Below are 23,873 nucleotides of genomic sequence, written 5' to 3'. Positions count from 1 at the left end.
TCAACTCTCTCTAGCCGGTGGAGCTTCATATCAAAGACCAGAGTGATTCCTATGAATCAGTTTAATGCTGTCAGGACTCTCCAGCGGCTTTCTTGATGCATAAAATCTACAGGGTTTGTTGTCCTCTCTAAATAAATGTAAGTTCTAACTCAAACCAAAAATGCATATATTTAGATAGTGATACGTGCCTAAGGGCCCAGAGAAAGGAATAGATAAGATCAATGTTTGTACAGCCAGGTTTGAGTTCATACGCAGACTCTTTTACAGCGAGACTCAACCACATAAGGTCTGTGGACGTACCGGCACAAAGAGGAAAACTTCACACAAAACCAGACTTCTATGACTGATCCGAAATAATATATATAATCCGAGTTTTTTTTTTAAAAACGGGTCAAAAATGTTAACAAAAAAAAAAAAAGAGAAAAAAAAAAGAGGGGGCTTGAGCCCCTTGGACCTACATTGGATCCATCCCGGCTATAATGTCTATCCAAATAAAACATCAATAGTGGGTTTTGGATAATTGCGTTGGTAACTCAAATTGGCCGAAAGTTTGTACAGAATTGGATTTTGGATACATCATAACTCCTCTATCAAAACGTCCTACAGCACATATTTGAAGAACTTCTAGGACTTGTCTAAGTACCTGAAGGAGAAGAATGAACAGCGTTTCGGAACACCTAAATATATCATATTCCTTATAATTTAAAAATTACCCAAACATAACTGAATGCAGAAGCGTATATATCCAATTTTATAAAAGTTCTGTCCTATTCCAAAATAAAATAATATATGTGTCTATTTATATTAGTTTATCTAAAAATACATGTTACTATAAAGGAAAGTGCGTTTGATGTAGTAGTAGTAACGATTGGTTTTGCCACATTCACTGAATAGTTGAATGAATAAGATACACGTCGTGCTTTGATGTTGCCATGACAAATTCCTCAACTCAAGAAAAAAGAGCTAACGCACAAGTTTTCGACAGTGTGATCGTCGGGATCGTCGCAACGTCGAAAGAAGAATAAAATTGTGGGGCTGTTTGACGAACACCTACGCTGGTGGGCAGGCCAATAGACATAGAAGGTATCATCTCAAATTATTTTATCAATATTTTCTCGTCGACTAACCCTTCCCCGAGAAATATTGCGCTCGTTTCTCGCTGCCTAGATTCGTCTATTTCAGATGATACCAATCAATGGCTTTGCTCCCCCTTCACTTGCGACGAGGTCCGCTCGGCTTTCTTTGATATCCACCCTCACAAAGCCCCCGGGAAAGACGGATTCCCAAGCCTCTTCTTCCACAAATTCTGGGAGGTGGTCGGGCCTAGTGTTACCTCGGTCTGTCTTGGGGTCTTGAACGACAGGCATGATCTCGGGTCCCTCAACGAAACCATCATTGCCCTGATTCCCAAGATCAAGAAACCTACAAAGATGCAAGACTTCTGCCCCATCAGTCTCTGCAATGTCATATACAAGGCTATCTCCAAATGCATCGCCACACGTTTGAAGTGTACTATGGAGAGTGTGATTTCCGAGAACCAAAGCGCTTTCATTGGGGGCCGACAAATTTTCGACAATGTGATCGTCGGGATCGAAGGACTTCACACCATGAAACGCGGAAGGTTCGGCAATGGGAAGTGTGGAGCCCTAAAGTTAGACATGTCTAAGGCCTTCGATCGTGTGGAATGGGACTACCTCGAACAAGTCATGCTTTGTCTCGGATACAGCCCCCCTTGGGTAGATCTCATCATGAGATGTGTCCGCTCTGTCCGTTTCTCGTCATTCTCAACGGCGAGGTAAAGGGGGACATCATTCCGCACCGTGGTCTAAGACAAGGAGACCCGCTCTCCCCGTTTCTCTTTCTCCTTTGCTCGGAGGGGCTCTCCGCTTTGCTTCGGAATGCAGAGGGCTCGGGTACCATTGGCGGCCTAAAGTTTGGGAACCCGGGGATTTGTGTCTCGCACCTCTTCTTTGCGGACGACAGTTTGATCTTCTTCAAGTCCTCGGTCTCTGAAGGCCGTGCGGTCCGATCTTGTCTCGACATCTATGCCCGAGCCTCCGGCCAAGTCATCAACTTTGACAAATCTGAGGTTTGCTTCGGGAAATCGGTGAAAACGGAGCTTGGGGTCAATGTCGCTCGGGCTATTGGAGTCCGGCAAACTGAAGGCCACGACAAATATCTCGGCCTCCCCTTCGCCCTCGGCCGAAGCAAAGCGGAGGTCTTTGCTTTTATCCGCGAAAAGGTTTGGAACAAGATTAAAGGGTGGAAAAACAATTTTTTCTCGGCAGCGGGGAAAGAAATCCTCATCAAAGACGTGGTCCAAGCCATTCCTAGTTATATTATGCACTGTTTCTGCCTCCCGAAACTCCTCCTCAATGACATCCATAGAATCACGGCAAATTTTTGGTGGGGAAGAGAGGTGGAAAAGAAAAAAATTCATGGGGGCCGTTGGGAAAAACTTTGTACCCGGAAAGTGGTCGGTGGCATGGGGTTCCGGAACCTAGTGTGGACTAATCTTGCTCTCCTCGCTAAGACCGGTTGGAGAACTCTACGCCACCCATCCTTACTTGCATCACGGGTTCTTAAGCTCAGCTACTTCCCGGAAACTAACTTCCTTAATGCTTCCATGTCTCGCAATGCGTCGAGCCTTTGGAGAAGCCTTCTAAAGGGGAGAGAGATTATTGACAGAGGCTCGCGTTGGAGAGTGGGAAATGGGAAGGACATTGATTTTAGCCGTGACCGATGGCTGCCTCGAGCGGGGGATTTCAAGGTTCGGCATCATACGAGTCACTTAGGAGGGACAACGGTAGCGGACCTTGCCTTGCCGAATGGGGACTGGAATCTGCCCCTCATCAGCTCTATGTTCGGTGAAGACGACGTGAAGGCTATTAAAAAATCCCGGGAGTCTCCAGCTCCGTCGACGACTCCCTTTGTTGGCACTACACAAAGGATGGGGAATATTCGGTCAAAAATGGGTATAGGATTGCCTCGGAGATCCTTCCCGTAGCTGAATCTTCATCTTCTAGTGCCACGAATCGGTGGTGGAGTCATCTTTGGCGTCTACAAGTCCCTCCGAAGGTCCGCTCCTTCACTTGGAAACTATGCCGAGATTGGACTCCCACCATGGACAACCTTGCTCGCCGGGGATTGAATCTTGATAGAGGCTGCCCCCGTTGCGTTGCAGACCGGGAAACTGCCTTCCACGCCATATGGTCTTGTCCGGAGAGCAAGAAAATGTGGAAGCCGACGGAGTGGTGGCCTTTGATCAAATCGAGCTTCCACGGGGACATTATCAGCTTCCTTTCTCACATGAAGACTTCCTTAGCCAAGCGAGACTTTGATGCCTTCATCATGATCGCTTGGGCCTCGTGGAATCGCCGGAACGACACCATACACAATAAGAGGACGAGACCTGCGATCGACTCCGTCAACCACGCTCTCTACCACCTTGAGGACTACCGAGTCAGCTCGATCTCCGCCTCCCCGACCGCTGCTAGTACCGGTCACCCTTTCCGTCCTCAGCTTTGGCCGCCACCACCACCGGGCGTTGTAGCTGTCAGCACCGACGCCGCTTTCTCCGTCGAAAAACAGCGCTGTGGTCTCAGCGGGGTCTTCCGATCTTCCGACGGGGTTGTCCGAGGATCTTTTATTGATCAGGCCAGCCCTGACCTCTGCCCAACGGTCGCTGAAGCCCTCGCAGTCAAACGAAGCTTGCTGAACGCCAATCTCCTCGGCATCACTCACTTGCAAGTTCAAACCGATTGTGACACCATTCCTAAGCTGCTTGCCCTCAGCAAACTCCCAGTCACAGAAGTTGGAAGGATCCTCGAAGATGGTAGAGCCCTCGCCTTGGGTTTTTCTTCTTTTGCTGTTACTTATATTCCCAGACTTTGTAATATGGCGGCGCATGTGCTTGCCAAATTTGCTCTTAATTTCGATTCGGATGTACTGTGGCACAACTCGGTTCCTCCTATTCTGTGGGAGACCATTTCGGCTGATATGCCTATTAATCGATAGCCCTTGAGGCTGCCTTTCAGTAAAAAAAAAAAAAGTGCTAACGGTAATATTTAATCAATAAACATGACAGTATAATAAAGTGATATATTTGATGCTGCCCGTTACAAATTCCATAAGATACCGATAATATTTATGCAAGACTAAAACTGAGAGATTGATAAAGTGATCTGTTTCAGTAGAACCCAAAGTCCTAATTTTATTCTAATAATGGAATGTAACAGCTTTCAAGAATCCGGCTCCTAATCCCTGCTCCACCAAGAAATTCACCTGACCAGAATGCACGAACTTAAGTCTTTAGTTAGCATAAGAATTAGAAAGATTTTTTTTTTTTAGAATTTACTTGATACCTGAAGTGGTGTAAAATCTTAGAACTGTGCATTGCTTATTGAAGTTGCACAATGTACGCTCCAAACGCGCTCGACAACACGGTGTCAATGGCATAAATATCAAGAAGACCCTATAAAATATTAAAAATGTTATCATTTATTCAAATAAAAAACTATACCAAAAGATATACAATGTTCTTACCCCAAATCCACTACCATGGTTGTTTATGTGACATATGATATTTCTCATAAATCTGATGATCTGAGTACCTCCCTGCCGATATTGACTTGCCCGAGATGCATAAGCAAAGTACAACACCTCTGAATTGATCATTAGATGCCACGGACCCCATTGAGCAGTCCGCTAGCTTCAGAAAGGTGCTACGAACATTTGCTGGAATCATTGACTGGTTATCGATGAGATTCTTAAGAAACGCATTCCTCTCAGAAACTGGGAGGAGTGCATAATGGACTGATAGATAGCTCTCGTTATATCCGTATGGCAAGTTGCTTAAGGTCTATAACAACATTCTCATATCCAATGGAATCTTATCATATGAAAACCATCGCAAAAAAAAAGCACGCAATATGTCGTGTAGATTCTTGTAGTCCATGTGGACAGCGGAAACTGATGACGGGACGAATTCGATATTGAACAGCTTAGGAATATTATTTGCAACGAGTATGTTAATCGTGTCAAATGATCTAATGCATTTTATTTTGGTGCGAAGATAACACATCCCGTCTATCAATCCTCTGATAATCTTCTTGAACTCCTCATCAGGCACAATCAAGAAAATAGAATTAAAACGCTGTTGAACATAACCAAGATCGTTCTGATCGCATGTTGACGGCCATGGACTCGTACGATTCGGCATACTTAAGACGATTACCCACAAGAGCTGAAGTCAACCAGCTATCGATTAAAACACTCCCGGGCTCACGCTCATATACCAAATGCATATCGTTATACACGTAACCACGACATAAATTTAGGTGGTCTAAACCTATAAGAAAATAGTGTAAAATTAAAAACATAAAAACTAAATTAAAAACAATACTTATATTATTTAGAGATATAAAAGCTAGGGTTTTTGAAATTGTGGGATTTTTGTTATCTTCAAGGTTTCGGCGTAAGAGAAGGGAGATTAGCTCGTGCTATCATCTTCGCAATAAGGTAAACGAAAATCACACATTTATAAGGAGCACATTGCTCAAGTACCCAATTGATGTCGATGTGGGACATTCTAATACACCTTCATCACGCCCAGGATGGACAACTGCGGCGTGAAGTTTGTGAGAATGAACATTCAAGAGTGGTCTCACAATCGAAATTGGGTCCTGCTCTTATACCATGTTAGCGTATCATGGGGTTCCATCTTAAAACCAATTGGCAATAGGAAGAGTAACACATGACCTTTACAAGGAGCACAAAGGATACGTCCATAGTCGATGTGGGACTTCCTGATAATGTTAAAGTATTATGAGTTCCATTTTAAAACCAATTGGCAATAAGAGGAGTAACTCATGACATTTATAAAGAAGTCAAATGATACATCCTCAATCGATATGAAACTTCCTGATAGACCTTCCTTACGCCCATGATTGAATAAATGGTTCGTGAAGTTTACAGAAACGGGTAGCTCAACATCAAGAACGAGTTTGGCTTTGATATGTTAGAAGGGTGGGCCTAACTCAAATGGAGCACGTTGCTCAACTTACCAATCGACATGTAACATTCTAATAATCTTTGACACCGAGACGAAGCACGAAGGACGATTGGCATGGGAATTCTTCGAGCAATGCGGGAAGGGTGAGAAAGAGTTTTATGGCGTTGAGCGTGCTATCGTCGGATTGCGGAACAAGAAAAAGGAGGAGAGGCTGAAGGTGTGCGTGGTCAGAGTTGGAGGGCCTCCGATCATTGTTTATGATTCTCCCGAGCCCGAGTCCGACCCCGTTCCTCTTCTCGCCATCGATTTGGTATTGGTCGGTGCTGAAGCCACCCTCACTGTCCTCAAATAACACGTCTTTCACTTGGATCCCACTATCTACACTTACGAGAGTCGCGTTCTCGGTGTTTTTCCTATCTAGTCTCATCGTCTAGCTTATTTACTTTGCCTGCTTCTTGGGCTTGTCTGAGTGCCAAGCTTTAACATCTATATTGCTTATAATTATGAAGAGTTTAGTTGTGCTTTTTCATTTTGCCTAATTCAGTAGCAATTGATAGACCATCGGTAAACAAATATTTGACTGCAAGGCCAATTTTTTACAAGGAAAGGTGCAGAACTGAGATCTTAAAAATCTATGGGTTTGAGAAATTCTGGATAAGCAATATCATTTGTTACTCTTCCAGATTTTAATTTAACTTGTTTTTACCCTTTTGAGTTCCTTCATAGACTACATATCTTGGCGGGAGGGTTCTGTGTACGTGAACCCTATACTGATTTAGAAGAGGGTGGTAGAGTCAGAGGAGGGAACTGAGGATGATGATGAGTCCTCACAATAATACCAGATCTTACTTCTTGTGACATCACTTGTAAAATGTTACGTAATTTATGTACATGTAACCCGTTTAAGCCTGATTATATTTATTTTCCCTAAAACTTTTGTGTTTCCTTTATTTTAATCACAAGGAGCTGCCACAAGCATAGGAGGGTTATTCTTTTTTTCGTTGCTCTAGTCTGGTGTAGATTTTAAACAGGTTATTAAGTTATATTTCAGAAACGCAAACTATTTAAAAAAAAAAAAAAAAAAAAAAAACTGCAGTAATTGTGTGGCTCTATGATCTATCTCAACAGCGTGAACTACACCATGGTTCAGCGTTGAAAACAGGAAATCTGTCCCATGAAATTCGTGGTCTCAAATTAAACTGTAAGCTCTCATCTCATTGCCTAATCATTTTCTTACGTTTGAAGTTTTTCCAATACACAAGACGATGCATTTCAAATCCTTAGAATTATTTTGTTATATGAATAACGGATAATTAATCCGTTTGTTCACCCGACTTCTATATTTTCTTGTCATTTGCTCTACTCGTGAAATGTCAAGGAACAAGGTAAGCGGATTGCGTGGGCTGTTTCAGTTGACTAAGAATTTTATATCATACCTTTTCATCTGTTTTCTTGGCGATGTTGAGCTAACGCCACATAGTTTCTCATGTTTACAGAACATAAAATTTATTTTTTTGGCTGGATTGTAGATTGGGGATGGTGTAATAATAAGCTAGATAAGTTTTGGCCTTCTGTTTCATTTTGGCCTGTTGAATTAAAGACGTTAAAGGTCCATAAAAGCAACATTTCAAGGCCGAAAGTAATTTTCTTTTACTCGCATTAAGATCCTTTACCTTTTAACTTTCATGAAAAGCAAGCGACCTTTTAGCCCCATAATTAATTACGTACTAATTCATAGTATAAGTTCAATTTTTTATAAAAACTATACCTTATTTGTTTATTAAATAAGAAACAAAAATGTTTGATCCCTAAAAGCTTAAATGATGATGCATATCAAAAGGATGAGCATGGCTAAGTCAAACCCTCAGCTTCTAATGGTGAACTAAGTTTCGCAGCAAAGATAGCGTTGTAGACTTTAACGTTATAACCTCATGAAGACCACTGACAAAATGTACATCAATTTCTATTACTTTTTTCAGGATAATAACAAGACATTTTCATCATCCCTGACGATATTTATAAATCAGAAAAATACTGGACGTGCAATATTACGTTTCGTTATAAGAATTACCGAATTTCCAAAAAAAAAAAAAATTCAAATTTTTTAAATTTCGATTATATTTTATATTGGAATATCCGATTCGTGACGTAAAAAAATTTCGTCGGCCATTTGCATTCGTCGCCAACTTTTTTTTATTTTTTTATATTTTAAATTGCACCGGACAATCTCACCATATATATTTTGAACTATATTCGTATATACACTGTTCTCAACCTCACCATGTAAAAAAATGGGTCCTGAATAAACCCTAATAATAATTATAAAAAAAAAACATACATTAAAACGGTTAGGCATTTCTCCCACCTCTTGTGCCGACGGCTCGGCACAGACGACAAGGCAATGTGTCGAGGCTGACGGAGCGGGTCTTTCCGTAATTTCCCAAGACCCCACAGCGCCGCCAAGCGTGGAACTCGGCGTAGGCGATCGGGTCTTGGGCGAGAGCGGTGACGTAAGAGGCGAGCTCTTCCATGGACCCAAAGGCGTTGCCGTCGATGATGGAGCGCGGAGGCACAAAGTCCCACACATTGGGGGCCCCGAAATAGATGGGCACAGAGCCCGAGTCGAGGGCATAGAAGAGCTTCTCCGTGACGTAGCTCTCGGTCTCCGTGTTCTCGATCGCTAGGACAAACTTGTAGTGTGACATGGCGCAGTGGAGGTGGTCCCACCATTTCGGGGCCGCCGCCAATGGGTCGGCCATAGCCGAGCATTTCGGGTACATCGAGAGAGCCGCGTCCGGGCCGTCCACGTTGTTCAGGCACCGCCCGAATGAGTGGTGGGGCAACAAGCTGAGAAGCTTCTTCGCGAGCTTGTTTCTCCGAGGAAGGCAACGAGACGATGACCAGTAAACGAGTGTTCCCTTTAGCAATACAAACAAAATACACGCTGTCTTATTAAAACCGAGGAACAAAATCGTTGAGCCAGCGTAAGTGGTTTTTTTTTTTTTTTTGGAAATCCAAAAATCTGACAAAAAGTCGCCGAAACGAAATTTCACGGAAATACGGATTAAAACTGGCCGCGGCCGGCATTCCCGTAAATTAGTGGGAATCAGTCGCCCAATCATCGGAAACCAGAATTTTCGGACATTCATGGGTCGGGGAAAAAAGGGTATCGTTTCTTCTTACATTATTTTTATACGGAGAGACGTGATAGTTTCGACCGTTGTGAAAGAGAGCGCCGGCGTAAGTGGACTGAACATCGTCGTCGGCGTGATAACTGATGAATAGATCCTCGAGGCCCGATCTCTTCCTTCCCGGTTCCAGATCCATGTACACGCGAAGCGGCTCACCTCTGCGTCTCTGCACGCACACACACGCTAAACGAGCTTCCAAAAAGAAACAAATGGCTAACACTCCTTCTTGCTCATACTGTGTTTAGGACTAGGAATAACTTATTGATAACGAGAGTGTTTTTCTAAAATCCTCACACAAAAACAGCTAAAAACGAACTGGTATTTTGACTCTATTGATAAACTATTTAGTTGCGAAAAAACTTGCTTCAAACATCAATAAGTTGAGTACACAAAACTCCACAACGGTCTGAGATTGAGTTCGACTCTCTCTCTCTCTCTCTCTGCTACATCCCTTAAAGAACTTCTTTCTTCTAACAGAACAACTACCTAGAGACTCTATCTGATTTGGCCAAAAGAAGCACGGAGATTAAAGCCACAAGCTGAATAGATTACACTGTATATATGCTTCCATTTCAAAACCAGGGAATCTCTAAGCTTCAAAATGATAGACTAGTTTCCTTAGCTTTCGATGCTAACCTAGCTTTGAATTATTCACGGTATCACTACAATATAGCGCTTCGATGCTAAACTTAGCTTTAAAATATCTACATTCGTATCAAATCCAAGACAACTAACAAACCAGTTGTTACCTATGTATCCAAGCGTATGTTATGCTGATTCATAAGAACATACCAATGATCAATGAAAGCTGAAAGAAGTTACCCGAATCGGAGGCGTAGTGGTTTCAAACAACACAGCGTCGGGCTTGTCGGCGAGAACCGGGGATTTGGTCCAGAGACAAGTCAAGCCACAAGAGCAGGAATACAGATTATCCAGATTATCGGGAATCCAAGTCCAACCTTTGACCAGCACGCTGACGTGTCCCATTCTCAGCGCTCCGCACTTCGTCTCGCCCTCGCCTTCTTGCAACGAAGAAGAGGCGTTCGAAACCGGCATTGGAGAGTGCTTGAGCTTTTCACGGAAGCGATCGCAGCCGACCTGCGAGTCCCACGCCCTAAACGCCGCGCCCAGATCGGTGAACGGCTTCGCGGCGGCGAGCGAGACGCCGAGGGGATTCGCCGGAGCGGATAGGTTAGGGATTCGGGGAGATCCCGAGAAGAGGAAGAGGAGAGCGAAGAGGAATCCGAACATGATCACGATCGCGAAGGTGTTGGTGAGCCCAAGAGGCTTCAATTGCATGGTGAGAGAGAGAGAGACAGAGAGAGAGAGGGGAGGGATTTTTTCTTTTCACTGTTACGTTATATTAGTGTTTTTATTATTATTATTATTATCTCATTCTCTGCATAGGAAAAAAGAACATTGTTCCAAGATTGAAATTCAACTACGAGACCTGATAAAAGTCCAACCGCCTAGCTCCTACTCTAAATCTAAAGTAATCAAACTGCTTAAGTTAACTAATTTAATTAATTTTCATGGAATACCCGATCGCTTTATTTCCTCAGTTTTTAAAAGTTTTACTACTAAGCATCGTTTATATATCATATCGTAATTATATGCAATACAGCTACAAAATTAGATTGAAAAAACGGACCAATCTAAGTCCGATACCAAAATTCCTAGAATTTGAAGTTTGATCAACAAATAAGAAGAGTCAACTCTCGGAAACAAGAAAATGAAAAAAAAAAAGGAAAAAAAAAAGCAAATTACAAAGTGTAAAAAAAGAATGCATCTATGCTTTAAAAATCCAGATTGTATATACAGATGAACTTGAAACAAAACAAAAACCTTTTTTATTATCCCCTGATACAAGAATAACTTAAAACAAATACACTAAGACCCCTCCACAACAACATCAATATCTTGTTCTTCTGGTTGATCTTCCAAGTCCAACCCGAGTTTCTTATCCCTCTTCTCTCTGTCATTAACATGTTTGAAACCCGTGTCGAGACCCCTCACGAGAGGAAGCTCGTCGAAGGCGACGGCGTTCCTCTTGTAGTTCCAGACGAGGATCGAAACGAGCTCCTGAGGCAACACGAGACCCTCTTCCCTGATCGCGCTGCGCTGCTTCTCGAGCGTGTTTGGGTCGTCGAGCTTGACGTACTCGAGCAAGGCTCGCTCGTGCTCGGGCCTCCAGTTCCCGGGGAAAGGCGTGTAGTCGCAGTCGGGTACGAGTCCCATTCTGGTGAACAAAAGCCCGTCGATCGACTCAGCCAACCCCATCCGAAGCAGGTTCTGGTAATCCGGGGACTGCCCTTTCTTCTCCTTCAACGGGCGGCTCAGGTTGCGGGACCCGATCTTGTACACCTTGGCTCGGGAGCGGAGCTTGTACTTGGCCGCGTAGAGCTTCGCGAGCGAGCCTCGGAGGATGTAGGAGCAGAAATTCACGATCTTTTTTCGGTTGTCGGCGTAGCGGTACCACTCGACCATGGTGGACAAGAGCTTGTTCATCTGCGCGTTCGTGTGCGCCTGCGTGGCGTGGAACATCCGGAAGCAGGGCTGCGGGTCCGGGTCACGGTCGCCTTTGATGAACCCGAGCTTCCGGAAGCGCTTCATGCACTGCTTTAGGCTCGCGGTGACGGAGAGGAGAGTTCCGACGCCTTTCTCGCTGATGATTTTTCCTCCGGTGGCGGTGTAGCGTAGCGTCGGGTACACCACGCGGCGGCACAGCACGTGGTCCAGGAACATCACGCCTTTGGTGATGTGCTCGATCGGGACGGTCTCGCTGTCGAGCTTCAGCGAGTACTTGGCGTCGCAGAACTCGATCATGTCCTTCCTGAGCTGGGCCGCGTCGGATCGCGGCCCGCGGATCCCGATGAGGACGTGCCCGCCGTAGCGGACGTAGTCCATCTTGCGCGTCTTGTCGGGCCCGCTGGTCGGGACGAACTCCGGCCACGAGGTGTTCCCGCGGTCGCCGTCCACGTCGTTCCAGATCACGTCGCTCTTCGAGGGCTTGTAGAAAGCTTTGATCTTTTTGTCGATCCAGCGGTCGAGCTCGTCGAGGCAGACGTTGGAGAGCAGCGGGGTGAGAATCCCAAGGTGTCCCCAGGAGGGAAGCTTGCTAGCCTCGTCGGGTGCGAAGCCGAAGAAGGACTCGAGCCAGTAGGGGTCGGGTTTCGGCTCGTCCTCGGCGAGGACCCGCTTCTTCTGGTACTTCCTGCGCTGCTTCTTCTCGGGCTTCTCGGCCCCCTCGGGCGTGGTCACCACCGGGGTCGTCAGAGCCGACTTCACGAGCTCGACCACGGCTCGGTCCCTCACGTCCCTCATGAGCGCGCTCAGGACCGTGGACGGCGCGAGCCCGTCGAGGACGGTGCTGAGGTCGGCGCGGAGGTACCAGAGATGGCCGGCGAAGCTCCGGCGGACGACGCGGAGCGCGGTGTGGGCGGTGCGGCCGGGGCGGAAGGCGAAGGAGCGGGCGGAGAATCGGGGCTCGTAGATTGGCTCGAGGATCATGAGGAGGACCTCTTGGACGATGCGGTCTTGGAAAGGGACGGGCTGGGTGGTGGTGAGGAGGGCTCGGATCTTGCGCTTCGAGAGCGCGGAGTAGTCGGTGGAGTCGCGGGGCGATCGGAGGAAGTTGTCGAGGCGGGAGCCCCAGCGGAAGCGGGAGTCCAGGACGGCGTTGCGGAGGGCGAGGAGGGAGTCCAGGGCGGACCTGGGGATGGCGGAGCGTGGGAGGTACGCGCCGGTGTCGTCGGCGCAGGCCTTCTGGTAGGCGAGGACCCAGAGCTCGAAGCGGCGGAGGTGGCCGGAGAGGCCGGCGGTGGCGGTGGATTCCGGGTCCCTGTAGCCGGCGATCCAGAGGCGGGAGAGGACGGCCACGCCGTCTTCCTTCAGGAGGTTCGACGGGTGTTCCGGGTCCGGCGGAGGGAGCGGCCGGGGAAACGAGAGGAGCCGGACATCCACGTGGCGGGTTCTTCTAGGGTTCCGGAGATTGGGGAATCGGAGGCTCACATTGTGGATGCGACGAAGCATTTGATTGTAGAAAGAGAGAGTGAGTCAGAACTTACTTGTTTGCTTCGTTGCGTCTTGGACTGCGAAGGAAATGAAAGAAGAAGAAGAAGAAGAAGAAGGTGTTTGTTTGTAAGTAAAACCATAACCCTGCCTAAAACCCCCAAACCCGGGCTCTATCTGATTATGCTGATGATATCTCAATTTTGATATTTCTTAATTTTGTTATTTTACTGTTGTTATAATTATGTAGTAACTTTTTCAACGAAATAGCTTAGAGCATCTTTAATGGTTTAGCTTAGGTTATTGCTTAGCTAAATAGTATTTTTGCCACATAGATTTTTTAGAGCTAAATAGTTAAGCAACTAGCTTAAATTAGCCAATTTGCTTAGATTTGCTTAGCTAAATCAATAGCCAATATGCAAAACAATGGTTAAGCAACTAGCTAAACATTTTTGATATTTGCAAGCAAATCCCTACAATTCTTAAGCAATAAACCATTAAAGATGCTCTTAGATCAATTTTGTAAACTAAGTTAAAAAAAAAAAAAAAAAAGAGAGAAATAATTTTACAGCTTTGGTTTTTTTTTTTTTAAACTCGGAGAAGTAGAGAAAATGTTGAGGTGGAGTGATGTATTAATTTTTATTTTTGTTGGTAAAGTCAGCTCTAAAATATTGATTAGGTAAGGGGTAATGTCATAAACCATCCTTACGAAGGTCATCAATTGAGAAGAGACCCAACTAGCAGAAAACCCCGCCATTTGTTTTACTAAAGTTAGTAAAGCAATCACTATAATTATTTTTTAGTTTTTTTAATTTATGAAAAACCATATTTGAATAGACAAATTGATTAATTGAAAGTTACATTTCACATGGAATTACAATCGTAAATAATCTAATCTCTATATTGATGTAGTCTAAAAGAGTTAAGAAATAAAAGGAGAAAAGGAAGAAGATACTGCGACGTGTGTAATTTATAAAATAAATAAATAGACCATAAGATGTTTCTTTGAAGCTTCGGGTATGCTACAATTTTCTTAACAAGTAAATAAAAGAAACTTTGTTTTTTTTCTTCTAACAAAAGACAAAGGCGAATCAGAGAGAGAGAGAGAGAGAGAAGAGAGAGAGAAGAGGTGGATCGAGCGATCGGACATGGACGGTCCTCCGCAAAACGATTGCTGTTCAATCTGCCATGGCCATTTCAGCGTTCCTTGCCAGTCCAACTGCTCTCACTGGTTTTGCGGTCTCTCACTCTTACTCTTTCTTCTTTGTTATGATCTCATTCTTGACTATCTGGTCTGAGTTTGCCATAAACCCTTCTGTTTTCGAATTCTGTGTAACTTGAAGTTGTTGTAGTCTAGCTCCATTACGTTTCTCCTCTGATTAAATCATACTATCTTTGCCATATCTGTGGATTCTTGAATAAGGCACGAATCTTATTTCGACGGAATTTGGGCTCTAGGGTTGAATCTCCTGTGTTTCTTTATTTTCTCTTCTTTTATAAAGAAAGGTTCTCTTTTTGAACTCTAGTCTCTAGCACTCCAAAATGCCCAATTATGGTTTAGAGGAATAAAGTTCTGTGTTTGTTGTTAGGATAGTTTAAAACAAACTAAATAGTGATTGACACGCAATCGATTGTATAAATAGAGAGAAAGAAAGAGACAAAACGACGACAACAACAACAAAAAAGAACCGTAGTCATCTTTGATTCGTAGGTTCAGAGAATCTTTTGCTCTTTTAATTGATAGATATCCTTATGAGGAGAATCAAACAGGCATCGCAACACTATTGTGTAAAATTAAGCTGATTCAAGATGGTATCTTCCGTATATTATATTTCCAGCCCACTAAATAATCTTTAGTCCTTGACACTGTGTTGATGAAACGTTAAACCACACATGGAGACGAAATAAGCGACGGAAATGTATTAGTCTGAGTGTCTCACAATGCGTTCTTTCTTCAGGAAGCTGTATAATGCTCGTTTGGGATCACGGGTCACAGCTTCGCCCGTGTAGATGCCCTCTATGTCGTCGAGAAATCACTTTGCTCGTTCCGAGCGCGGCTTCAGTGAGACAGAGGCGCAGCGACGATGACGTCTCCGGGGTTCTTTCGAAGGTCGAAAGATACAATCGCACTTTTGCCGCGACTGATCGCGGGATTTTCCAGGTAATTGATCTTCACTTTATTGCCTGCCGTGAAAATTCTGTTGCGTTCTCTTTTTATCGTTTAACAAGAGAGAGTGTTTACCTTTATGCAGAGAGTTGCAGATCTGCCGTTCCTTCTACGCAGGTTGATGCGAGAGCTAATGGATCCCCAGAGATCTCTCCCTCTTGTCATTAGGGCTCGCATATATATCACGGTAAGTGAATTACTCGAATATTTAGTCTCCTTGGTTTTGTACCGTGGAGCTGGCTAATAATATTATAGGCACTTTGATTTTTGTTCAAATATTACTCTAATAGATATCAGATGATCCATTGTATGTTGAACCTGAATCTAGTAATGACGGTTTTTGTATTATAGTCTCAGCCAGTTTAGCAAGTATTTGCCTCAAACTAGAGTAATACTTTGGTAGCCTTATGCAAAAGCTTAGAGCTCCCAAGCCAAGAATGCATACATATAAAAACCATAGTTCAAGTTGTCCTCTTAATTCGGTTATTTTTAACCTCTTCGTGTCCTATCTTTGATGGATCGTTGTCCTCTTTAATGAATATATACAGATGGTTCTAAGCGCTATATACGTGATCAGTCCAGTTGACTTAATCCCTGAAGGTACGAAGAGCTTTCTTTACATGTGCGAATTTAGCTATCAAAGATGTTTATAATTGAAACCTAGTTTTTTTTTCGGGCGTGTTTCTGCAGGAGTGTTGGGTATATTCGGACTTCTGGATGATCTTCTCGTTCTGCTGATATTCTTCTTTCATATCGCTACCGTTTATCGTTCTTTCCTCCATCGACTTCACGGGGGTCGAGCATCCCAATGACCGCGACAGATTTAAAGAAGATTATTGGAACATCAAGCGCTAGGTCGAGAACCGCTGTAAAAATATCTTGTTAGACTCATCTTTCTTTTAGAAAGAACTTCTTCTCCACTGGTTCTGCTTTAAAGAGTACGAAGAGAACTCTTTGTAAATAGCTCTCGGGATATTGCCGACATAGTTCCAAGAGATTGTTTACCTCTGCTGGATGTTCTTTAAATTTTTTTTTCACAATCCAATTTCCTTTCAATGGAGTGTTATTGTACTCGGTTTAAACGTTTGATATTGCTAAATAGTCATCGTTTGATAAATCTTAGATAAATAATCATTTTTTGTGTATTTACGGACGTAAATTTTAGATAAATAACCACTTTCATATATTTACTCAAGATTTATCAAACGTTTGCTATTTAGCAATGTCAAACATTTAAGCAGGTTATTTTCCTAATTTTTTGTTTAATAAACATAACAGAAGTACATTGTAAAACTTCAACAAATGGACATTGTAGTCTCATTATATATATACGCGTATACTACACAAAATCACTTATATCATACAGAACAGAACAGAAGTACATTGTAAACCTTAAACAAATCAACAACATTGTAGTCTCATCATATATACACATATACTACACAAAATCACGCCACAATAAATATCAATGAATATTTACACAGTGAATGAATCAGACACTGCTGATGAGTTCCTGGTACCAGGGTGTATGAACATTACACGTCACTGTGGCCGCCACAATCAGTACTTCCACTGCCTTAACCAAATCATGAGCAAGAAGAGCTGCCCCGATCCGCCGCAGAGATGTCTCGGCAAGTTCTCTTCCTCTGACTCCGTTTCCACCGAAAACGACTCCTCTCGCGGCCAAATACACCGTGTGAGAAACCCTTTTGAAGACGGGGTCATTGGCTTGCAGGCTTTTTCCCATCATGTTCGCCAATATTTGCTTCTTTTCGCGCAGTTTTTCCACGCACTTCTCATCCTCTACGGAGCTTATAATCGTTTCAATGATTTCTGATAATCCGGCATCTTCAACTGTGTCGACTAGGACAGAGAGGCGCTTTGCGCATCCTGATGTTCTTTCATCCATTTCTTGTGGACTCGTTATCAAGTTCTCGCTTACGAGCATTTGACGAAGGATCAACAAACTGGAGAGCATTAAAACTTAATAAGCTCAATCGCATTGCATAAAGAGGTAGTTTCATAAATGGTGAATATGCTATAAGCTTACCATGTAGAAACGACAATAATCTTCTGAAGCTGATGCTGGACACCTCTTAACCTTGCGAGATTGAGTTCAAGAGTCTCGGGAAGGACTTCCAAGTTCAGCCCAACTACTTCACTAACTAGCTTTAGCAACCCAAGCCTAATCAACAAATCTATTCCCTCTCCTCCGCACTCTGGTAGTCTCTCACTAGGTTTCAACAAATCTGCACAACCACATTCAAGAATTCAGCTTTGTTTTCTTGTTCACACAACTTTTTACCCTTCACGAGTCAATTACCAGCTGTGCTGGTCGCAAAGGATGTCCGTGAGCTAGTTTTGCCACCGACTAAGAAGCTGCCTCCAGTGCGGAGAGTGATGGGTAGAGCCTCCGAGGAAAGTTCATCGCTTGTCACAGAAGAGAGCGAATTTACGTGGTCGTGCCACTCCTCCTCTGCCACTGCCTTCACTGTCGAAAGCCATTCCCTCGTAATTGGAAGGGAAGTTGGAGCATTAGTGGGAGATCCATGCCTATTTGAGAAAGCATTTCTCAAGTACTCTAACCCTGCGTTTCCCTTAATCAGTGGTTCTATCATTCTAAGACGAGCTTTGCTGATTTCCGCCTTAAGTTTCTGTTTAGAGAATACGGGGTCAAGTATAATCAAATGTAATGCTTTAGAAATGAGAAATTCTACCAATAGAGAACCACCTGAATCTGTTCCAGAACAAAGCGCAGACCCTTAGTTATTGCAAGGGCATGCGAAGCTTTTGATTCATCTTCAGCTTGAAGAATCTCTCCCAGCTCTTTCAAAAACTTATTGTGACTAGTCATTATATCATCGTCATTTGCAGGTGCAGAAAGTTTCCGCAGAGTAACTAATGCAAACTCTAGGATCTTCCCAAAATAAGCCATATCTAAATGTCCTGATGCGAGTGCCTTGCATCGATAGGAAAAAAGAAAAAAGAAAACTAAATTTTTTTCAGTAGATTATATTAAACCAAAGGGAAATGTTACTCGACCGCCTGGGAATGGCCAATAGACGATGCTATTTATTCATTGTTACCTGTGAAAGAATACCAACATCAATAGTATCAGTAATTTCTTGTTTCCAAGCCTGAGGAGATATGTCACATAGTTCATCTCTGACTTCTCCAACAAGTTTGAGAATCCAGCCAAAGTCGGGATCATTTTCTTTTAGAGATTCCATGACGCCATCCCAAAACGCTTTTTCCAACGTCTCTCTAAATTTTGCCTGCAATGGAAAGTACTATGATATTTGTTGTGTATGGACCCAAGTGGACATGTCATACTAAATAGAAGGGAAGTCGGTACCAACCTCAAGAATGGTTTGACCGTCATTGCCGACAGCAACACTATCAGAGGAACCATGCTGATGCTTATGAAGAATTTCGTTCACAAGAAGTTCGTTCTCAGCAATCACAGAAACAATGGAGTTCAAGCGATCATTCACAGTAGTTTCAGATGATGAAGTGGAATCTACTTGCTTGTCAAGATGAGGTTTATCGTTTTCATCTAAAGCAAGACTCTTTTGGATTGAATTGTTAAGACTCTCTTTAAGTTCACTTGTTTCTGCAGATTGCAAACCAGAAGAGTCATTTGATAGAGCAGGCTGACGCAAAGATGATATTGGTGAATCTGAGGATTCTAATGAAGTGTTGTTGAAATCAACGTATCGGGAACGGATTTCAGAGAGAGCAGCTTCCATTCGCTCAACTCCTGCATTACCACTTAGCTGCTTCAGTTTTTCTCTCAGTAGTTTGTGATTTTCTGAAACCTGCCATCAATAATATAAATCATGTTTACAATCAATAGCCCATAATTTGCAAGCGTTACCCATAAAAATAAAGAAAATATAAAAACCAGACAACAAATGGAAGTGTAATTTCCGTACCTGCTTGCTGAAACTATCATGCTCAGGATCAGCACTATCTCCATGTGGAGCCCTTCTATAACTTTTTCTCAAGGAAATCTCTAGTTCGCAAGCTGCTCTCACCAGCTCATCCTCTAAGAACTTGGAATCATTATCTTTCCAAGCTACAAAGCCCGACAAGTATGAACACCACGCTTTGTCAAAGATAACTATCTGGGATCTGAACGAAATTCTACTTGAATTCGAGGGATCTGTTTCTTTCTGGGCCACTTGAAGAGGGCCATCTTTTATAGTCTTCAGCAACAGCTCAAATTCTCGAACAAAATTACCCGCAGACATGGCCAGGGAATTCTCACACTCTGCTCTTCTATTAAATATTGCATCTGGATATCCCAAGATCACATAGCTGCAGAGCAATATTCTTACAGGGTACCTTGGACCCGTAAACAGACTTAGAGGAGCTTCCTCACTAGAAAGAAAATCCCTAGACACCTTCTTCTTTGTATTGGGATTTGGAGTTCCTTTTCTGATCGGCGAAGCAACACGCCTAAGAAGTTTATCAATGTTCTCCAGACTAGACAAATTTCCATTAGCCTTCAGCGAGTTCATATGCCAGCTCTCTAAACGGTTAACTAATGCTTTTGTAGTTTGAATTGTTGTGGGCAACTCAATCTTAAAAGCAAGCTGCTCAAATGACATTGATTTAACAGATTCTTCACTGATTCCTAGGGACTCGAAAGCATATGCTAAAGCAAAAGTAGTTCTTCGCAGTTGGACAAACCGTCTCCAACATCTGGAAATGCAAAGGAAATGAATAAATATCTAGTATAGATGTTTAACAGAAACTGAAACCTATGGTTTTCCATCGGATATGCACTGAAGTCCCAATGGCGTAGGCACTTTATTTATTTTGAGTTCTTCATTTCTTAAGCCATGCAGTGCAAAATTAGTCCATTCCTTTTTTTTGGGTCTTTAGCATATCACTTTCTTTATAATATTTCTTTTATTTTTTAATAATACTTATCGTTATCAGCTAGTCAGTTAATATTACAGGTGTGACGAATAACTGGATCCCACTGTAATAAGTGTATAAGTTCAGAAAGCTACACACTATCGAGTTATCCAACACATAAGTGATCCAAGGAAAAGCAGTGTTTGACCCTAAATAATTACATGTGCACCTTATTATCTTTGAAACGGCCTGCTCTTGAACCTTTCTTAAGTTTGACTGATCTGATAGGGGTAAAGTGGACTGCGGCTTTATGATCTCTACTTTTTCCTTCTCAGCCTAAAATTCAAAAAAAATAAGATGTAACCAAAGGGGAAACAGAAGTTATGCAATGAACTATGTACTTCATAATCCCATTTATTCTTTCATAATTATTATATAAAAAAATCTATCTATCCATTACCTGTTCGCTGCTTGCAGAGTTGACTGCCTGGCGCACTCTCAATATCATGGCACATGCCTTTGCTTTCTCTTCCTCCAAGAACCTCGATCTTTTTCTCACAGCCGCGGCACGTTTTTGACATATAGAAGCGCGTACACGATCTCTATATTTTCTCTCCTTGATTGTCTTTTGTGTTATTAGCTGGGTGATTCGGTCTCTCCTCGCTGAACTCCGCTGCGAGCAAGCTTTGAGAAACCGGGACCTATTTTCTTCTGCTTGCTTAGCACGTGACTGGACCTTTGCACTTAGCTCATCACGTTCCCTCTCGAAACGTGTTTCCAAGTCAGCTTTGGCAGCTTTTCGCAACTCGTCTAACTTGGCCAGACGTGTCTGCGCCCTTTCAAGGATACTTGACCTGATGTTTCCGTATGAGCACTTATAGGTTAATGAAAATACCATGTGACATCTAGTCACTGAACAAAATATCAAATCAAGGGCTTCTTGTAATATGAATTGGTTGGGACACTTTTTTTTTCACCAATAAAGCTATTGATTTTCTCTCATAGCAGCCTTTTAAACTACGAAAATAAAGCTGAAAGAGTTATACAGCTAAAGTATATTTTCAAGCAGTTTTTCAATCTCACCTAGCCTAGACATGGAGGCATACAAACTAATAGTTGTACTTCAAATACGTATCATAAAATACCAAATATTTCATGTTTGGCCATTTCATTCACATAAAAAAATAAAAAAAAAAATAAAAAAAGTTCAGGCACACGAGAACGCATTGCTTACCTCTTCTGCTCTGCGGCGTTGAGTTTCGCCTCAAGTCGCTTATTCAGCTCTTCCTCCTTCGCCGGCAACGACGAAGCTCTCTCCCTAGTTCGCGCTCTACTCGAGAGCAGCTCGTACAGCCTCTGCAAAACGATTTCCGAAATTCGAACGCAGAAAACCAATTCAGTTTAAAGAAATTCGATTCTCGACACAACACAGCCTGTCCGAAACAAATGACCTACCTTCCGGCGAAGATGAGCTTGTTCGAGCTTGGCCTCGATGTGCTCGGCGGTTATGGGCGATTTCTGCGGCGTCGCCCCAACGCGGCGTCTCAGTCTCCGAGGAAGCCTCAGAGAAGACGCCGACGACGACGGCGTTTCAGCTCCGCCGTCTCCGGCGACTAAATTCAGTGCCTCCGAATCCGCCATTTCTTCGCTCGATTTGAATCAGATCTATGCGATCAATGGACTTCCCAAGCTTCTGTTCCGAATTTCAGTTTATGATCTTAGTGAGGCTCGTTGTGCGGTGTACTAAAAATAAAATTCTTTATTAATTTGAACCGATAATATTGAGAAGAATGTAGAATAAGCATTTCTAGAAGGTTCTTTGAAGTTTGAATATCTTGTTGGGTGTCATTGAAACAAAAAATAACTGCCAGCAGCTTCGGTTGCTCTGGTCGCGTTGTTTTCCAGTCGTGGAAGTTTAAGCTGCCAAATGGGCCTCTCGGGTTTAGCTTTTTTATTCAAACCCATTTATTGCTTTGGGCTTGTTCAATCTGATGGACCTGAATACGACCATTTTATTGAAATAGATGTGATAGTGCTTTTTATAGATTAATCACGAATATATAACTTTTACTACAAGCAAAATTAGTGCTTTACAGGTCGTAAACAGTTAATTTACATATATAGATTAATTTTGTTTACCGTTTAGAATTCTGAAAATAATCCCAAATAACTTTATACGGTTTGATAAACAGTTTTTTCTTTTAAAGTTGTAAAACAACTTTTATTTTGAAAACATTGCACTTCAAATAATACTTTTTCTTTAATTGTTTCGCTATTTTTAAGTACTATTCCTTGTTCTTTCAGTGAGTTGTGTGCATGAAATTACTTATATACTTTTTTTTTCTTTTTCGAGAAGTGACAATGTTGGTCAAGATTACATAATATATTATATCAGTGCAAGTGCATGTGTCATTATTGTCTAAAATTATATGATTTAGTACTGAAGTATTAAGCTGAAAGATGATAAATCATACACCTATAAATGTGAATGCATTTTTACAACACTGGAATTCAAACTCAAGACCTCTTCGTCGATGTATGTGTGAGATTACCACTAGATCAAACTAATTACCACATTTATATATTTATTTCGATAATCATTGAATAAGTTTATTAACTTTAAGCACAAGTGTAATTTTTTCAAATATATCATACAAAGAGTTCATTAAATTTTTTGTATAAGAATTCCTCTTGCCAATATATTTTCATATACATCAAATTTTCTAAAGAAGCATGAAATTTATGATCATAAAAGTCATACTACGTTCTATAACTTTTTTCTACCCACGTAAAATTTTATATTAAAAAGATATATATATATATATATATATATATATAATATATGTGTGTGAAATTTGTTGTAACTAGCCAATTTTGTCATTCTTATTGGGGGAATAGCCCAAGTTTCATTTTATTAAGCAAATAGCCCATATTTTCGGCTCAGACCATAATGCCCTTGGCAAATTCGCGAATTGGTTAATTTAATTAACCTACTGGAGTGAGTTAGGTTAATTAATTAACTTATTGGTTGAATATTATTTTAAGTTCTTATTTTTTTGTGAGTAAAGTTAATTTACTAAATGATTGAATTCGGAATTAGGTTAATTAATTGAATGCTTTGAATATCAATTGACTTAAGTTATGATTTTTGTAAATTTTTTGTGAATTTCAAATCATTCACGAATCAGTTAATTAATTAACCTAATTCACTTCATTAGGTTAATTAAATTAACCGATTCACGAATTTACAAAGTGCTTATCCTCAATCCCCTCCATCGCCGCCGATTTCCTCTCCGCCGCCGATTCCTCTGAATTTGGAATTAGGTTAATTAATTGAATGCTTTGAATATCAATTGACTTAAGTTATGATTTTTGTAAATTTCAAATCATTCACGAATCAGTTAATTAATTAACCTAACTCACTCCAGTAGGTTAATTAAAGGGTAATTTAGCAAAATAGCCAACTCAAACCTTTAAAATTGCTAAATAGCCAAGGTTTTGTAAATACTAAGTAAATAGCCACTCGGATGACGTGGCCCAATTATATATTTTTTCATATCCGAAAATTGCCCTTGTTCCGTTTGAATTTTGAATTTTATTTCAAATTTCGGATTATATAACTTCC

At 42.1% G+C, this 23,873-nt stretch overlaps 5 protein-coding genes across 5 annotated transcripts; 2 read left to right on the top strand and 3 right to left on the bottom strand.

Annotated features, from left to right (window-relative positions):
* Positions 1-3,123: 3,123 nt before the first annotated feature.
* LOC149391219 (uncharacterized) lies at positions 3,124-4,017 on the top strand. Its single transcript, XM_089619958.1, has one exon. The coding sequence runs from the start codon at positions 3,124-3,126 to the stop codon at positions 4,015-4,017; it is 894 nt and encodes a 297-aa protein (XP_089476084.1).
* Positions 4,018-8,241: 4,224 nt separating this feature from the next.
* FUT13 (fucosyltransferase 13) lies at positions 8,242-10,649 on the bottom strand. The gene is made up of 3 exons (XM_089618508.1): positions 10,027-10,649; positions 9,197-9,370; positions 8,242-8,931 (listed from the first exon to the last, which is right to left on the bottom strand). Exons 1-3 carry the CDS (start codon positions 10,501-10,503, stop codon positions 8,362-8,364), a joined length of 1,221 nt encoding a protein of 406 aa, XP_089474634.1. The 5' UTR covers positions 10,504-10,649; the 3' UTR covers positions 8,242-8,361.
* A 263-nt stretch (positions 10,650-10,912) lies between these two features.
* Positions 10,913-13,493, bottom strand: LOC149391217 (Intron maturase, type II family protein). Its single transcript, XM_089621368.1, has one exon. It carries the CDS (start codon positions 13,234-13,236, stop codon positions 11,095-11,097), a length of 2,142 nt encoding a protein of 713 aa, XP_089477494.1. The 5' UTR covers positions 13,237-13,493; the 3' UTR covers positions 10,913-11,094.
* A 669-nt stretch (positions 13,494-14,162) lies between these two features.
* On the top strand, positions 14,163-16,527 carry LOC149391216 (E3 ubiquitin-protein ligase RNF170-like protein). The gene is made up of 5 exons (XM_089618945.1): positions 14,163-14,454; positions 15,174-15,376; positions 15,468-15,569; positions 15,931-15,982; positions 16,073-16,527. The coding sequence occupies exons 1-5, from the start codon at positions 14,364-14,366 to the stop codon at positions 16,192-16,194; spliced, it is 570 nt and encodes a 189-aa protein (XP_089475071.1). The 5' UTR covers positions 14,163-14,363; the 3' UTR covers positions 16,195-16,527.
* Positions 16,400-22,153, bottom strand: LOC149391215 (uncharacterized). The gene is made up of 11 exons (XM_089618944.1): positions 21,704-22,153; positions 21,483-21,604; positions 20,709-21,102; positions 20,478-20,584; positions 19,318-20,089; positions 18,742-19,200; positions 18,469-18,657; positions 18,114-18,341; positions 17,706-18,036; positions 17,433-17,631; positions 16,400-17,349 (listed from the first exon to the last, which is right to left on the bottom strand). The coding sequence occupies exons 1-11, from the start codon at positions 21,887-21,889 to the stop codon at positions 16,875-16,877; spliced, it is 3,462 nt and encodes a 1,153-aa protein (XP_089475070.1). The 5' UTR covers positions 21,890-22,153; the 3' UTR covers positions 16,400-16,874.
* Positions 22,154-23,873: the final 1,720 nt, after the last annotated feature.

Source organism: Urtica dioica, chromosome 7 (genome assembly GCF_054948205.1).
Source record: "Urtica dioica subsp. dioica isolate 48M chromosome 7, U.dioica_male_clone48M_v1_H2, whole genome shotgun sequence".
NCBI classification, from domain to species: Eukaryota; Viridiplantae; Streptophyta; class Magnoliopsida; order Rosales; family Urticaceae; genus Urtica; species Urtica dioica.
The sequence above is the reverse complement of the archived record's forward strand: the minus strand, read 5'-3'. Positions and strand labels throughout refer to the sequence as shown.

Excerpts from the sequence above, each read along its gene's own strand:
- LOC149391215 (XM_089618944.1), bottom strand. The coding sequence starts at position 21,889 with ATGGCGGATTCGGAGGCACTGAATTTAGTCGCCGGAGACGGCGGAGCT. Across the intron at positions 20,585-20,708 it reads ACTCTGCAAGCAGCGAACAG|GCTGAGAAGGAAAAAGTAGA; the intron begins GTAATGGATAGA and ends TTTGAATTTTAG. Across the intron at positions 17,350-17,432 it reads ATTATTGTCGTTTCTACATG|TTTGTTGATCCTTCGTCAAA; the intron begins GTAAGCTTATAG and ends AATGCTCTCCAG.
- LOC149391216 (XM_089618945.1), top strand. The coding sequence starts at position 14,364 with ATGGACGGTCCTCCGCAAAACGATTGCTGTTCAATCTGCCATGGCCAT. Across the intron at positions 14,455-15,173 it reads CTGCTCTCACTGGTTTTGCG|GAAGCTGTATAATGCTCGTT; the intron begins GTCTCTCACTCT and ends TTCTTTCTTCAG. Across the intron at positions 15,377-15,467 it reads CTGATCGCGGGATTTTCCAG|AGAGTTGCAGATCTGCCGTT; the intron begins GTAATTGATCTT and ends ACCTTTATGCAG.
- LOC149391217 (XM_089621368.1), bottom strand. The coding sequence starts at position 13,236 with ATGCTTCGTCGCATCCACAATGTGAGCCTCCGATTCCCCAATCTCCGG.
- FUT13 (XM_089618508.1), bottom strand. The coding sequence starts at position 10,503 with ATGCAATTGAAGCCTCTTGGGCTCACCAACACCTTCGCGATCGTGATC. Across the intron at positions 9,371-10,026 it reads CCACTACGCCTCCGATTCGG|AGACGCAGAGGTGAGCCGCT; the intron begins GTAACTTCTTTC and ends GTGTGCGTGCAG. Across the intron at positions 8,932-9,196 it reads TCTCTCCGTATAAAAATAAT|GGAACACTCGTTTACTGGTC; the intron begins GTAAGAAGAAAC and ends GTATTGCTAAAG.
- LOC149391219 (XM_089619958.1), top strand. The coding sequence starts at position 3,124 with ATGGACAACCTTGCTCGCCGGGGATTGAATCTTGATAGAGGCTGCCCC.